Here is a 15470-nt window from a genome sequence, read left to right on the forward strand (position 1 = left end):
AGCACTAAATGGAACAGAGAAATGGTTAAGAATACTGATTCTACAGCAAGGTTGTGTTTGAATCTCAGCTCCACCATTTACTCAGTGACTTTGGATAAATTTCTTAAGCTTCTCTATGCCTGTTTTCTTACCTATAAAATGAGAAAGATAATGATACCCCCTCACAGGGTTAATATGAGAATTAAATGAGTTAAAATTCATAAAGTGCGTAGACCAGTGCCTGGGATATAAGGAAATGCACAAGGGAGTTGTTATTGTATTCATTATTATTGTGTTATAGTACAAGTGATGGGTTAAAAACATTTTAAGGAGATACGAATCCAGGTTTCAGAGTTTGGATGTTGGGAGTTAAAGGGGCAATAGTAATTATGAAAGAAAAGTTTAGGCTGACTCCTAAATTTGTGTGAACACCTGCCTAGAAAATTGTTCCACTTACTAAAATAGGAAATACAGGAAGATATCATATATTTGGTGGAGATGATGTTGATTTGGAATTTAGCCATACTGAGGAAGCAGCTGACAATGGATCTGAAATTCAGGAAAAGGTGTGATCTGGAAAAAGAAATTGGGAGTCCCTAGACCATAAGTAGTGGTTAAGGTCATAGGTTTGGATGAGATCATAGAGGAAGAATGAACAGAGTAAGAATTGTAGGGAGGCATTCTCAAAGCTCATTCCTCACCATATTTCTTCATTCCATCTATAACGAACTTCTTGTAATTCCTTGAACAGTCTATGGTTGGCTGCATCTCAACACCCTAGCACATGCCTTACTGGAAATGCTCCTCTACCTTTCCTGTATTTCAAGGCTCAGTTCAAGTGTCAAGTCTTTAATGGCTTCCCTCACATGCCTCCCCTAAAATTTTGATTCTCTCATAATACCCTGTTATTACTTCTACCATTTATATTGTAATTGTTTGTTTAATGGTCTTTCTTTGCTACTAGACTCAATTCCCCAAGCACAGAGGTCCCATCTTATTCATCTTTGTGTTCTCAGCTCCTAGCACAACATGTGACACCTAAAAGGAACTTGATAAAAGTTTTTAGAATAAATGAAGCACATCCAGGGCAACAGTTACCCTCTGTTTACCTGGGGCTGCTTCCTGAGCACAGCTCTAGTGGCAGTCTTGCTAATATACAAACAAAACCTCTTCTCATAGTAAGCAAAAATTTCCAGCATAGGAGTCTTGGTCAACCCCAGACACAGTGGCTTTCCCTATAAATTAGTGACCTCTCTGATATCCAGGCTAATCTATGAAAGCTTGTCCATCACACACATATACGTAAGAACACATGTGGTATCTCCTCAGGCCTGTGATGTTTGGGCAAGTTTGTCCTGGCATATCCTCTTATGTCCTTTGCCCTTCTTATCTCTGAACTGTCGGGGAGACAGATAAATATCTTCTCCCTGAATTCTGGATAAACATACTCCCTTTTTACATATATTTTCTTTGCCTTGGGGCAAAGACCCACCTCACCTAAGCTCAGGAAGGAGATCAACAAATCACTGCATACTACCCCACTAAGGACCTGTTCGCCCTCTCTGTGTGCCTTCATTAGCCTCCCCGAGAGTTAGCAGCCACTTCCCAAAGCCCCAGGAGAGCCTCACGTCATGGCCTGATATATGGACTCGATGCCATAGCGCATGGCAAATTCATCCACAATTTCTTGGGCAGTCTCATCAAAGTACACCTTCCATGCATCGTCTCCTCGAGCCTCAGGGATCAGGACTCCTCCACTACCCTGAATGTCTGTGAGGTAATGGAAAAGGTTCTGCAGGAGACAGAGCAAAGGAAAGAGTTACATATGTATTAAAAACAAAACCAAAAACTGGTGGTAAAGTCCAGGCGAATGTGAATAAAGTTCCAAAGAAATTCTGTCTTTCAAGTCATTACTAATTTCTCATGTGGCCCCAGTAGGCTGCTCTTACATTAGTGAAAGAAAACTAAGGCTGGGACTATTACTTGGGCTGTCTAGGGTAGCACAGTGAATAAAAAAGAGGGCTCAGATCTTCAAACACCCAGCAATCCCATTTACTGTCAAGGGCCCTTCCCAGCACAGCTTTCTGATACCCCACCCTACAAAGGACTGGCTCACCTCATGGAGACACGTATACTGCACATGATATGGTGCTACCTTCTCCTCCCCCTTGATTTCCACACTGATTTGTAGTCGGATAGCCCCTGAGACAGCTGATTTATCTGTCCTCTTCTCTAGGAATAAAAGAAGACGGAGATTGACACCAATGCAACTACAGAGAACACAGACATCCCCCATCCCAGTTTAACCCAAGGAAAAAGAGGACTGATCCAACCAATGGTTCACCTAATAGGGTGAACTTACTCCAGCAACCACATCGTCTATAAATACCCCAAATATTCCCCCACAGAAATTCTCTTATGCCATTAAGAGAACCAGGAGCTAAAGCCATTAGAGGTGAGCATGAGGATTAAAGGGCCTTCTGGAATCTGAAGAATGTCCAGCCAGAGTGAGTTCCAGCCACTTCCACACTTCTGTCCCCCATCTCTACTAATGATCAGTTCTCTGCAGGTAAGGCAGACTCTGTATAGAGGAATGCTTCAGGGACTGAATGGTGGTTTTAGTAGATAGGCTTTTCCCTAGATTTTCCACTCATGCTGTCCCTTCTCAGCAACTTTCTCTGGTCTTGTTTCCTTACCCAAGTTGTACCAGACATCCATCTCGCCGCTCAGTGTCCGAACCTCTATAATGGTTTGACCAAGGAAATCATCGGATTCTCGCTTCAGCCGCTGCTTTACTCTTGACTTGATGTCATCATCCTCATCCCATACACGTACCTTAATGCGGTCAGAAGAGTTGTGGCACTCGCTGTGAGAGAAATAGGCAAAACCTGTTAGGGACCAACCAAGCAGCACCCATTCCTAGTACTTCCAATTTCCTTCCAAAGCTCCATCAACTGTACTTGAGGCCCTGCAAAGGAAGATAAGGAGTCAGGAAACTGGTACTAAAGTTCCAAGTGAGTCAAACTATCCTAGTCAGCCTGGAAGGCTCTACATACCATTATCCAGTCCTTATTCCTTTAACACAAAGAAGGGTGAGAGGGGAAGAATAATTAGGGACAATTCTGAATTTCTGTGCAGCTGTCATTGACAACATCAACAGGTGGACAAATGTCACAGAGCCCTAGGAAGCAACTGCTACTTCCCTTCCCAGAGTCAGTAAAGGTGCTAATGTTCATGATATGTCCACCTGGTCATATCTGCTTAGCTTTCCATCCAGCTACCCATCTATGTAAGTATGTGTTTGCTGAACTTCAAATACAGTTGAATTGTCATTTTTCTCTATGATGTTTCCTTTGGAAAAGGTAGTTTGGCCAGGTACCCTCCCATGTTCTCCTTCCCTCACAGGTGCTTACTGGGTCCTACTGCCTCATACTTGTACTTGATAGAATTTGCTGCTTTTTTCCCTCTGTATTCTCATAATATCTTTGCACATTTCATTAAAATACTATAGTATAACTGCTGGTCTACTGAAAAATAGACAAATCAACAAAGAGCTTCTCGAAGGCAGGAATTGTCTTACATATTTCATTTTTTAAGATTTTATTTATTTATTAGAAAGACAGAGAGAGAGAACAAGCAGGAGGAGGGACAGGCTGAGAGGGAGAAGCAGACTCCCCGCTGAGCAGGGAGCCTGAAATGGGGCTCAATCCCAGGACCCTGGAATCATGACCTGAGCTGAAGGCGGATGCTTAACCAATGAGCTACCCAGGTGCCCCATGTCTTATACATTTTATACACACAGTATCATCTCCAGTGTTGTGTATAGAATAGGGGCTTAAGAATGTATTTGCTAATATGATCTCCCTGATATGAGGAAGTTGAGAGGCAAAGTGGGGGGTTTGGGGGGTAGGAAAAGAATAAATGAAACAAGATGGGATCGGGAGGGAGACAAACCGTAAGAGACTCTTAATCTCACAAACAAACTGGGGGTTGCTGGGGGGAGGGGAGGAGGGAGAGGGTGGTGGGGTTATGGACATTGGGGAAGGTATGTACTATGGTGAGTACTGAGAAGTGTGCAAACCTGGCGATTCACAGACCTATACCCCTGGGGCTAATAATAATATGTTAATAAAAAATTTAAAAAAAATTTTAAAAAAGAATGTATTTACTAAATGGATAAAAGCAGCAAATTGACTACAGAGTCAGTTCATTTAGAATTAATTTAGAATAAACAGAATTCAAGCAGGAACCACTCAGATTCTCAAAGAAATAGATGCTCCCCCCAGTAACTATTGCCTCTGGACTGAAAGCCAATTGTACTAGGCCCCAATCCCTCACATGAGTTCTCTCAGGAGCCAACAGAAGAAGGTCTCTACATAACCAGCCTGCTTAGCTAATTCAGACTCTTAAGTCCTGGTCCTTGGTCTTAGGGGTGTGACAAAGCATCCAGATTCTCCAAACATTATCCCATGTCCTAGATTAGAGCTTGCAATTTTTCAACAACCATCCCTTACTATCTTAAGAAATAGTCTATAAGAAAGTGACAATGGAAAAAGGAGTAGGTGTAGGAGCTGAAGCAGGAAAAAAAAACAGGGCCTTTTAAGGGAAATGGAAACTTCTCCCGACTCCAGATTTCCATCTTCAAGCCAGAATTACCCAGTTGTGGGGCATGGGCATTCCTTCCTAACTCTCCAGAAGAGTCTAATCCTTCCTTGGCAGGATGGCAAGGCTGAGAGGTACACAATAGGGTGGTCAGTCCCTGGTTTTGTCACTGAGCAGTAGGAAAATCTTTCTAACTCTAGAAAAAGCAGTATGGAGTGCCCAGGGTCCCCTTTAATAGCCCTAGTTAAGACAGGGCCTGGATAAGGTAACCCTGATATAACAGTCCATGAGAGAAACCCAGGAAATAAATGGCTGTTGCCCAACTAAAGCCTGTGAGAAATGAGTTTTCTCCAGTGCCTCTGCCCCATCCTCTTAGGGTCCACCCAAGAATAATAGTATTTAATGCTGCTTCTAAAGCACATACAGTCCCAGGTAAGACAAAGCCCCGTGACTTACAAATGAAACTTCTCTTCCCAAACAGGATTCAGGTTCCCAAAAATAGTCTTGGTACGCTTCTTGGTTTTGCCCACTTGCACAGTCACGTAAGGGTCACTGGATCCTGTCTTGTCCTTGGCTTGTAGGCCCTGGGCACACACCACTGCAACCCAATTACAGAGGAGAAGGCTTTAGAGTATGCTCCAGAAATCCAAAGTCTTCCAGCACCACTCATATGTTCTCCATCTTAGAGCAGTCTCTATCTTCTCCTTGCAAGGGAACGCTAATCTCAATCTTCCCCATCTATGCTTAGTCCTGGGCCACCAGTCTTCCTCTCAAAGGTTGGCCCAAGAATCCCACCTGCTCACCAGAGCCCTAACTCACCACTTATCCCTCTATTGATATATACATGGTTCAGCCACACCCGTCTACCTAGTAAAACACTAGTTTAACTATTCCCTGATCTCCTACCTATTCTGTTTCCCCCACCCCTAGCTCTTACAATATGAGACTGTTAACTAAGTATATAACATCAGATTGCTATCAAATCCTTCATTATCATTCCTATCACTTGTAGGTGCTGGACTTGCTCTCCCAGTATCTGATAGCACCATGGTCTAGAAGAGAAAGTCCCTCCCTTCTCCCTCAATTCTATCCTCTTTCTCTCTAGCCCACTGCTCCCTCAAATTCAGGATGCTTCTTCCTCCAGGTTTCTCCCCACAGCGTAGGCCTTCCTGTCCTCTCAAACTTTTGCATACTCACCAGTGATGGTAATTTTGGCCGACCATTTGGAGGTGCCATCCAGTACACTCTGCTTCACTGTTTTCATCTGTTGCACATGGGCAACTTTGCTCACAGTAAAGACATCTCGGATAACCTCAAAGATCTCTGGCTTATTCCGCTCTCGGATCTTCATGCGGTCCTTCATGGCCATGATTATATTCTGGGTCCGGTCCTCAGCTCCATGTTTAGAACTCTTTTCTGCAGCCCCTGAAGAATGGCCAGAGACAAAAAGTAAGGTAACCATAGGCCACCCACCAGACCAAGGGTAAAGCTGAGGAATGGAGCCTGGGAGAGATCACTGAGAAGTAGAAGAAGCTTAAGACTGGGATGGCTCTAAGAAAAGCTAATCAGTATGGGACCTGCTGAAGTTTATTGCCTGACTAGTGGAATTTAAGCTCAAAAACTTGATAATTATTATGGGGATTTATTATACTATTCCATTTAGATATATGTTGAATTTTTCATCAAAAAAAGGAAAGAAACAAAAAAGTGTCGCTTAGCCTGAAGTTGGCCTGGTCTCTCTTCTACCCCACATGGTGGTTGAGAGGTACCTTTCAAGTTTAAGGCCAAAATACCACCAATGGGTATCTCAGTTATCAGGGAGAGTAGGTGGGTGCACATGACAACTCCACCAATCTCATCCAACTTCCAAGCCATGATACAGATCTCAGAGTTCTTCACCGCACACACTGGATTCTGCCTCAGGACTCTAATGCCTTTAATCTCAGAAAATACTGTAGTATGATAACCCTTTAGAATGAGACAAAGTTGGGTTCAAACCCTCACTCCACCACTCCTGTTAAGGACCTATTTAGCCAGAGTGACTCCATCTTGGTTAAAAGCCATTTTGTTGTTTGTGCAGTAAAACTTAAACTGACCCTGCCCCCCTTCCCCCAGAGAAACTTACTTAGAAGCAAGTCTGGGAAACCAGTAAAATATGGTCAGCTAGTTCCTAATAACAGAGCCCAGAATACAAGGCCAGGTCGGCCAGTTCCTGGTAACAGAGCCCAGAATACAAGGAGAAGTTGGGCCAGGTGGAGACATCCAATCAGTAAGAAACACACATACTTTTCCCCTAACACCAAAGAATGTAAACCCTGCTGTTTGGGTGCCAACCTTGAGCACCAATTCTGACCAGAGTAATAGGTTAGGTCAAACAGCTATTATAGAGTAAATTGTAATTCAATTGGCCACCTGCGTGTGACCTAACATGACTACAATCTCATTGGCCACCTATGTGTGGCCAGACTTTTGCTCTATAAAAGGTAGTCTGGGGGCGCCTGGGTGGCTCAGTGGGTTAAGCCGCTGCCTTCGGCTCAGGTCATGATCTCGGGGTGCTGGGATCGAGTCCCGCATCGGGCTCTCTGCTAAGCAGGGAGCCTGCTTCCCTTCCTCTCTCTCTGCCTGCCTCTCTGCCTACTTGTGATCTCTCTCTGTCAAATAAATAAATAAAATCTTTAAAAAAAAAAAAAAAGGTAGTCTGTAAGATGCGGAGGGGTCACTCTCTTCAGAGGCGACCCTGACCAGTCAGTCAGTCAATTCTTGAGCCTGTAAGCTGGGGGTGGTCACTCTCTTTGGAGAACGGCCCTGGCCGGTCAGTCTAACTTCTAATGCTTGGCATAGAACAAAGCTTTGCATAACTTTAACTTGTTTCAGTCTCATTCCCCATGGCCGATCAGCCTGACTTCTAATACTTGTCATAAAATAAAGCTTTAAATAACTTTCACTTTGTCTCAGTCTCGTTTGGTTTAATAACGGACCTAACAACTCCTAGCTGGGTAAACCAGTTTCTTCTAAGAAAATGGCACTTAACTCTCGGGATTATAAGAAGCTTTATGTTGGCATATATAAAGCATCTGGCCCAGAGCCTGACACCTAGCAGGAACTCAAATAAATGGTCACTTTTATTGTTATCAGCATCACTACTACCCCGGCAGAGATGGTGAGGGCCATCTTCACCAGCTCTGACCCCAGACAGCTCATTTCAGAGGCTAGCAGGTTTTCCCTACTACCTTAAGTATTGTGGCAAAACAGACTCCTCTGATGTATTTCACCAAATGGGCTTGTCAGAAAGGCCCTCTTTTACTGGCCCTGCAGACTGCTCTTACCTCGCTCTACTTTCCAAAGGCCTAGGCCTTTTCTATAAAACCTGGAGCAAAAATTAAGGCCAACATCTGCACCCTAACCCTGGAAAGATGGCAAGTGGATCTTCTGTCACAGGAGGCCCACAGTAGGGCATTTCATTCCACTCTAAGCTTCACAGAAGCCTTAGGCAAAAGATATTTTCTGATAAATGAAAAATGACCTGGGCTGCATCCTAGTCTTTCCATTTAGCTAGCATATCCCATACACTGCCACCTCCTTGAATTGGGACCTCTAGAAGGCCCTTGAGAAAAAGGTAGATACCCTTGCTACAGAGCAGCATTTCAGAAGATTTCCATCAAGCCGCCTATGCAGTCTGTCTGGCTGTTAGTTCTCAGCAATTAAAGCAAGAGTCTGCTGGCACCTGTGCTTGTTGTAAACCCCTTATAATGGATTTGGGCAAAGTCATCACCAGCATTCATATTCAGTCTTTTCAGGGCCCCATCTCTTCCACTGACTTTGCTGTAGCCATGCCACAGGCACCAATTTAGGGCTCTTCACAGAAAGACATTTTAAAGGAACAATTCTTTGAGGCCTCTCTCTGGGCACCATTTATGTCACATTATCTTTCCTTGGGATAATCAAGTGCTTATGAGTCTAAAGGTAATCTTCCTTTCTCCTCCCAGCAATCCTTGAGGCTTTCATTGCTATGGCTTGGCTCTGAGTAACACATGCAAGACCTGGAGGGGCAAGAAAATACTCTCTCATATCCCTAACCCCTGCTCCTCCTGAGGTCTAGTCACAGTGGTACAAGTCCTGCAGAAGCAGAGCAAGGAGCAAGAACTTGGAGGGCTACCAACTCCTTTGACAGAAACTTGTTGCTTTTCCTGCTCCTGTTCACCCCACTCCATGATGGCACCACAAATCATATATTTATTCAGGGTCTTGGGAGTTTGGCACACTCTCCTCTGGGACCTCTGCCTGATCCATCTGACAATTCTCTTCCTGGCACTGTCTCTAAAAGCTACATCTATAATCAAGGAAAAAATGCTGCCTTCCCTGGCTCCTAGGGTCTATACTTGAAGAGATTCTTCTCTGAGGCATGGAAGCTCATAGAACAATCTCTCTCATTAGTTTTGGTCCCCAGTGAAACATGCTCTAGTCATTTGAGCAATATGGCCACTGCAGTGTGTATACTACTCAAGCAGATTCTGGGATTATCTGAATCCCAGAAGAGATCCAGTTCTGCCAGAGGGCCACAGAAAGCTCAAAAATTTTTTTCCTAAAGGTGCTTAAGAGAGTACTATAAGACCTGTTATTTGGAAAGGTAGTGCCCCTTGACTCAGGACCCTACTTTCTCTGAAAAAGAAAGAGCTTCACAACCAGATAAACCAGAGGAATCACAGTCTAGCCATCCTAGCTTTTTGTTGAAAGAATATCTTGGAGAGGCCCCTGCTGTCCCTGCTCCACACCCCTCACCACAGGGGCACTCACGCTGTAGGCAGTCGGCGTTGAGCAGGTCCTGGCACTTCTCATGGCACTTGACTCCACACTCACTGCAGCGCATGCCCTGCCGCGCGATGCCCCAAAGCAGACCTTCACACTCATAGCAGTAGGTTGGGGTAGTGGCTGTCCAGACTTCAAAGTTGTGGGGTGTAGTGCACGAGATGGGGTAGATTAAGGCCTGCAGAGTTTTCTTATACACATGGGATTTCTGAAAGACACACCCCAGCACCCCCAAAAAACTTTAAGTCTCTGCTGAGAGATATCAGAACTGAGATCCTTGCAGGATAACAGAGACGCTGGTTTCTCCTCTGGCAATAAAGGAGATATGATGGCCAAGACTGGAAGAAAAAGCCGCACTATGTCATGTGCTCCTGGTCATCTAAGAGATATCTGACTTGAATGCTATATCTGAACTTTTTCCCAGCATTCAAGCTTCCTAGGGAAACAGAGGGTGCTAGCCCCACCATAAAACCCTGAATTCACTGGTCACGTACTCCAACATGAGACTTGGTCTTACCTCTGTTCTGGTCCCTTGCCTCTTCCAGTGTGGAAAACTCAGACCAAAGCTTTTTATCTGTTTCATTAATGATGTTGTGCCCAACACTCTTGAATGCTCAGTTAGTATGGCTATAAAGATGATAACCAGTTTTTAGGCCTGTGGACTCATGGAAGCCCATGGGTCACTTACCAGCTCTTCATCCTTGAGAGACGTGCGTGTAGCCATTGCAGAAGTAATCCCTGCCTTCCGGGACTGGACCAAAGACTGTGAGAGAAGACCTGCTGTCAGCCTTGGCTACTGCCAAAGGCTGGCAAAATCCTAGGAAGGGAGTTTCAGTGACCAAAGTGACTTAACTACTTGACTTAATACCTTCTCTCTAATTGAACTGCCATTCATAAGAACTACCCATGGGTTCTAGGTAACGAGTCCCAAGTTAAGATCCAAAGCATAAGGCCCTCGGGACTGTTCTAACAGTATTAGAATGGCACTTCTCTTACAGTACCTATCATCCAAAGAGTTTCTCTTTCCTTCCCTATTGGTAGCTTTCCTACCCCTCATTTATAGGAAGGCAAAGGAAAATGACAAGTTTAGAATTACTATAGGAAATAGTCATTAAGAACAGAATACACTATGTCAGAGTCATATTTAAGAACCATCACTGCAAATGATGCCATGCTATCCTTTATCCCTGAGTACCACCTCACACCCACACAATCCCAGGCAGGTGGCTATAGAGGCCAGCAGTCCAAATGAGCAGGACACTTGGGAAGTGAAAGGGCAATGTAACATCAGTCAGTCAAGGCAGGGATTAAGCCTGAGAGCTGGGACTGCTCTGCTAGCCACGCTGTCATGTAGAGGAACCTAATGTATCTACCAAGCCCAGGCTTTAGGAACAGCCCCTGAAGAGGCTCATGGTTTCCCTAAGGCAATGGCCATTGGGCAGACAGGAGGTACAGTATCAGCCTAAGCAGGGGAAAGAGTTGGGAGGGGCCCAGGTGGTTTGCGATATGGATTCTTACGAAGGATGGAAAGGGGTTCTGGAGTCACTCACCATAGCCTGTGCAGAGGACAGCAGGAAAAGGAACAACATGATGTTAAAGCCACCCCCAAGAGCACGAAAACACTTGCAGAAGCAACTGAGAGATTTTTCCATGTAGTCTAATCAACGTGGGGAACAACATCCTAACCCCTTCTTCCTCTATCCACTAGAAATTATCTTCAATGCACCCAGGGGTCCAGGGCCCAGAGCTTCTGCTCTAAGAAAGAGTCATGCCAGAAAGTGAAATATAGGCAAGGTTAAAAGATGAGGATGGGAGCGGGAAATGACTAAGACATTGTTATTCAATTAATTAAGCAAAGAGGAGCTGATGTGCAAGAGAGATGGGGGTAGGAAGAGGTGGAGAAAAAGTAGGAAGACAAGAAAAAGGAGATGGAAGATCATGAAAGTAGTAAAGTAGAGATGACCTTAGAACCTATCCTCATCCAACCAGCTTGATGGTAAGTGAAGACGTACATTATAAAGAAAAAAAATAGAAAAGAGAGATACACATGCAGTAGGGGAAAAAAAAGAGAGAGAGAGAGAGAGAAATGGCAGAGGATAATTCCATTCAGTTAACTAGGGACAGAGAAACTGGGGGGTGGACTTGGGGGAAGAGCAGGGAATGAAGGAGAAATGGGAAAAGGAGTGGATAGAAAAACAAAATAGACTGAATGGGGGAGGGGGAAGAAAACAGGAACAGAAGATAGTAATAAGAAAAAGGGTTCAAGTCTTACTGAACTTCTAGCTTTAGAGCTCTAGGATTCTGGAAATGCCTGGGCCCCACTCTACCAACACTACCCACTAGTCTATGGAAAATCCTGAGTTGATCCTGCCTCAGGAAGCATGACCCAAAGTGGGACCTTCCAGTTATTCCGGAGGTCCTGAGATCAGCTTTAACTCCCAAGCTTGTTTCAATTCAATTCCACAATTTTTTTTTTTAATCATTATATCTCAGTGCTAGACACTGACACTGAGTTAAATATTAGGGACACAGAAATACTCCAGAAAAATCTATCTTAGGAGGAGACTGTCACTTGATCTCCAAGGAGTAGCATCAGTCATGCTCATTATACACTAAACTAAATGATCTCAGTGCTAGGCAGTTCTATTCACTTCTATTCTATTCTATAGAGGCAGCTTCCATTCCATGTCATCAAAGAAGGTTGTAAAAAAACCTAGAGGAACGAGATACCTAGAAGACAACTTTGGAGCCCAAGCTATAGTTCCAGGTCGGAGTTTTAGCTAATGAAGAACCTGGGACTCTAATGAGGGAGTAAGGTAGAACAGGTCCAACTAAAGTCTCATCACTAAATCTCAGTAAAGCTTTAGATGGATACATCTTCAGTCCAATATCTGACACTAAATGGACCATAACCAGTCCTAATAACATGCCAAGGCCCATTGCGGGATACCCCAAGCCTATAGCCTAAGTTTGCAAAGAGTCACTCACCAAATCACTGACAAGCGGCAGTGGCTTCTTTCTGCGTAGATCTGGCATGCTGTCAATGCCATAGAGCCCTCCAGCTGGCCTGAGGAGAGAAGAAAATATGTCAGGACCTCCACTCCTGCCTTATTACTGGCAGATTCAGTGTTCTATTCTCCTTGCTCACTCTCTCTCCAGAGGAAAATTTCTACCATGTGTTCCCGAGAGGGGTAAGGAAGACACAAAGCAAGAGAAATAAAGTCATAGAATGACGATCAATGGAATTTGCTCCGAGGGTGCCCTTCTGAGTCTCCTTCTATAGTTCTGGCCAAAAATTGAGAGCTCTTTTATACCATTACAGCACTTCAAGAAACCTCTGTTTATTTGAAGGCCCTTGGTACTCCATAATGCAAGGAGGGAACTGGTAGTTAAGAGGGCTGCTCCCCACACTCAGGTCAGAGACACTGCTCCCCTAAGATCAGGGTTTCCAGGGCTATGCTAGAACAGAGCCCATCGGAATGGCTCTACAGAAGAGCTGCTGCATTAGTAAGCAAGACTGCTAATGACATGCAGGAGATAACCGTCCCCATCCTGAGTAAAAGAGTCACCTCTTCTGTCCATCCAAGCCTCCTGAAGAAAAAGGGTCTCCACAGAAAGAGGAACCTGCATAACCAAGTGGAAGCAGGGAAGGTTGGGATAGAAGACTTCCAAAAGGCCACTTAGAGGGGAAAAGAGACCATTCAAGAAGGAAACAACAGAATGACTCTGAAAGTCTGGCCTAGCCCTATGAATACTTAACAAGGAATAGGGGAAAAAAAAAAAAAAAAAGAATTGCAACTGGAGATTTCTAAAACTTCTTTGCCTTTTCTATTGTTATTAATTTTGTTGTTCTTTGCCATTTCTTCCAAAACTACATACAATAAAAATAAAGAGAATGTCCTAGAACACCACTCTCACAATGCGATAACCTGGATTTTATCCCCAACTCTAATTCACTACATGTCCTCCACCAAAATTACTTACTCTCTTTGGGTCTTGATGCCAATTCTTTTTTTTTTTCTTTAGTTACCATATAATGTATTATTTGCCTCAGGGGTACAGGTCTGTGAATCATCAGGCTTAACACATTTCACAGCACTCACCATAGCACATACTCTCCCCAGTGTCCATAACCCAGCCACCTTATCCCTACCTGCTCATCCCCAGCAACCCTCAATTTGTTTCATGAGATTAAGAGTCTCTTATGGTTTGTCTCCCTCCTGATCCCATCTTGTTTCCTTGATTCCAATTCTATAAAAGGAATGAACTACAAAATTTCTCTGACATTTTGGAAGCTGTCATTCTGAGCCTCAGTGAAAAGAACTCATGTACTTAACCTTAATGAAAACAAGGAAACAGGGAAGGTGGTAAGGTAGTTGGGTGGTGTATCATAATTGGTCTGAAAAGGGATGTTCAGAAGAATAAATAGGTACTGCCAGCTAGCTATATAAGCAAAGAATGAAGCCATGAATTAGGTCAAGGCCAAGAGCTGCAACACGCAACTTGGTATGTTGATTCCTAATAAACTAGCTTCCCAAACACAGGAAATGAACTTTGCTTTCAATTAGACTACCAGACCTAAGGAAGTTCTAAACCTATGACAGCTTCCAAGGACTAAGCTGAAGGAAAGAAAAGACAACAACTGGGAGGCATTTAGAAAATTACTGTACGGCCCCATTTTAAAATAGCTTTAAAAATTAAAAATAAAAATAGCTCAGATATGTTTGTCACGTACGTATTTTCCAACCATTAGAAGGAGAAAGCTAATGTCCTGAAGAAGGGTTGTAGAAAAAGCACCTGGTACCACCAGTTTGTAGTTAATTCTAAAAACTCCAGTATGTACTACTTATGCTTTTTACAACATAAATGGGCTTCAGACAACAGAAAAAAGGATAGTTCATTCAAATAACCAACTCTTGATTTAAAAAGGACAAATCACAAGGAAAAGGAGCATGTGAACACACAGTAGAAAACTTTATGATCTGCTCTTATTTCTTCCATGGTCATGATGAAGAGCAGGCATCCACTGGGAACTCTCATGTCAGAAGGCCTTTACGGAACAAGGAGAAAAGGAAGATCCTGAGAAATAATGGGTAGGAAGAGGTTGGGGGGGGGGGTAAACTCTTTCCTCTCTTCAGAACAGTCAGTTATAGGCAGCAGTTGAGCAGCTTAAAATGACTCTCTGCTGCAGTCACATGGGCCTGAGACTCCCAAACAAGAAGCACAGACAGAACACACTGAGCTCATAAGGGATGCTACTTATGTCTTGACTAGAGTGGAATGGAATAAGTAGGTGACTCACAACAGCTGAACCCAGAGAGTAATCTAATCAACCATGCTTATAAACAATGCAATAAAAAAGAACTGTGTCAAAGGTAGATATTTTTCTAGTTTCCTCTTTCTTCTACCTAAAAGGTATATAATTACTAAGATGCAAAGAATCAGAAATTCTAGAGGCAAGGATAGAGAAGCCCCAAAGCTCCTTTCCCTGCTCCAGGGGAACCACTCTATAAAGCTCTCTCTTCTGTCTCTGAGGGATCAGTCTGCAGAGTTCTCTCCTCTCCCCAGAAAACCAACCAATCTGTATAGCAGAGCCTCTTCTTCCCCAGGATCCAACTGAGGAAGCTTTTTCTACTGCTTCCCAGGGGAAAAGCTGGAAGTTGAGTGAAAGCCTGTAAAATCCAAGGAAACCTTGTAGGGAATCACTTACCCTTCTGGGAGCCACTGAGGCAAAGAGGAGTGACCATCATCCGGAATCTTTAAAAAGAAATAGGAAAAAAGTTAGATCCTAGAAAAGATGGTAGACAGTCATCTTTCTTTGGTGAAGCAGTGAGCAGTAAAGTAGGAAACTCAGAGAAGTGTAGGTTACATACAATCTGTGGTGACACAACCAGACTGATGTCTAAACCAGTGCCCTGATCAGCCAGAACAACAAGAATGTTGTTGAAATGAGCACTATTTTGTCTCTCTTCTCCCCAGTGAATAAGGATATAAAGTCAAGCTCACTGAGATCTCAAGGCTAAGGTTCACTGGGAGTGTGAGAGGTATCAGAACTTCCATCCCCCGTCACACAATCCACTGGT

The 15470-nt window shown here is 43.8% G+C and overlaps 1 protein-coding gene across 9 annotated transcripts in view; it reads right to left on the reverse strand.

Annotated features, from left to right (window-relative positions):
- The window catches only part of UNC13B (unc-13 homolog B), a 244963-nt gene that overhangs the window by 24497 nt on the left and 204996 nt on the right, over positions 1 to 15470 (reverse strand). For all 9 annotated transcript variants that reach the window (XM_059142422.1, XM_059142421.1, XM_059142424.1 and 6 more), the window contains 9 exons: positions 15098 to 15144; positions 12376 to 12454; positions 10076 to 10150; positions 9376 to 9595; positions 5779 to 6006; positions 5038 to 5179; positions 2676 to 2845; positions 2096 to 2211; positions 1608 to 1771 (listed from right to left, as the gene is read on the reverse strand). In XM_059142422.1, coding sequence (XP_058998405.1) covers positions 1608 to 1771; positions 2096 to 2211; positions 2676 to 2845; positions 5038 to 5179; positions 5779 to 6006; positions 9376 to 9595; positions 10076 to 10150; positions 12376 to 12454; positions 15098 to 15144 — 1241 coding nt within the window. The remainder of the gene's footprint in view (positions 1 to 1607; positions 1772 to 2095; positions 2212 to 2675; positions 2846 to 5037; positions 5180 to 5778; positions 6007 to 9375; positions 9596 to 10075; positions 10151 to 12375; positions 12455 to 15097; positions 15145 to 15470) is intronic.

Source organism: Mustela lutreola, chromosome 12 (genome assembly GCF_030435805.1).
Source record: "Mustela lutreola isolate mMusLut2 chromosome 12, mMusLut2.pri, whole genome shotgun sequence".
In the NCBI taxonomy this organism is placed as follows: domain Eukaryota; kingdom Metazoa; phylum Chordata; class Mammalia; order Carnivora; family Mustelidae; genus Mustela; species Mustela lutreola.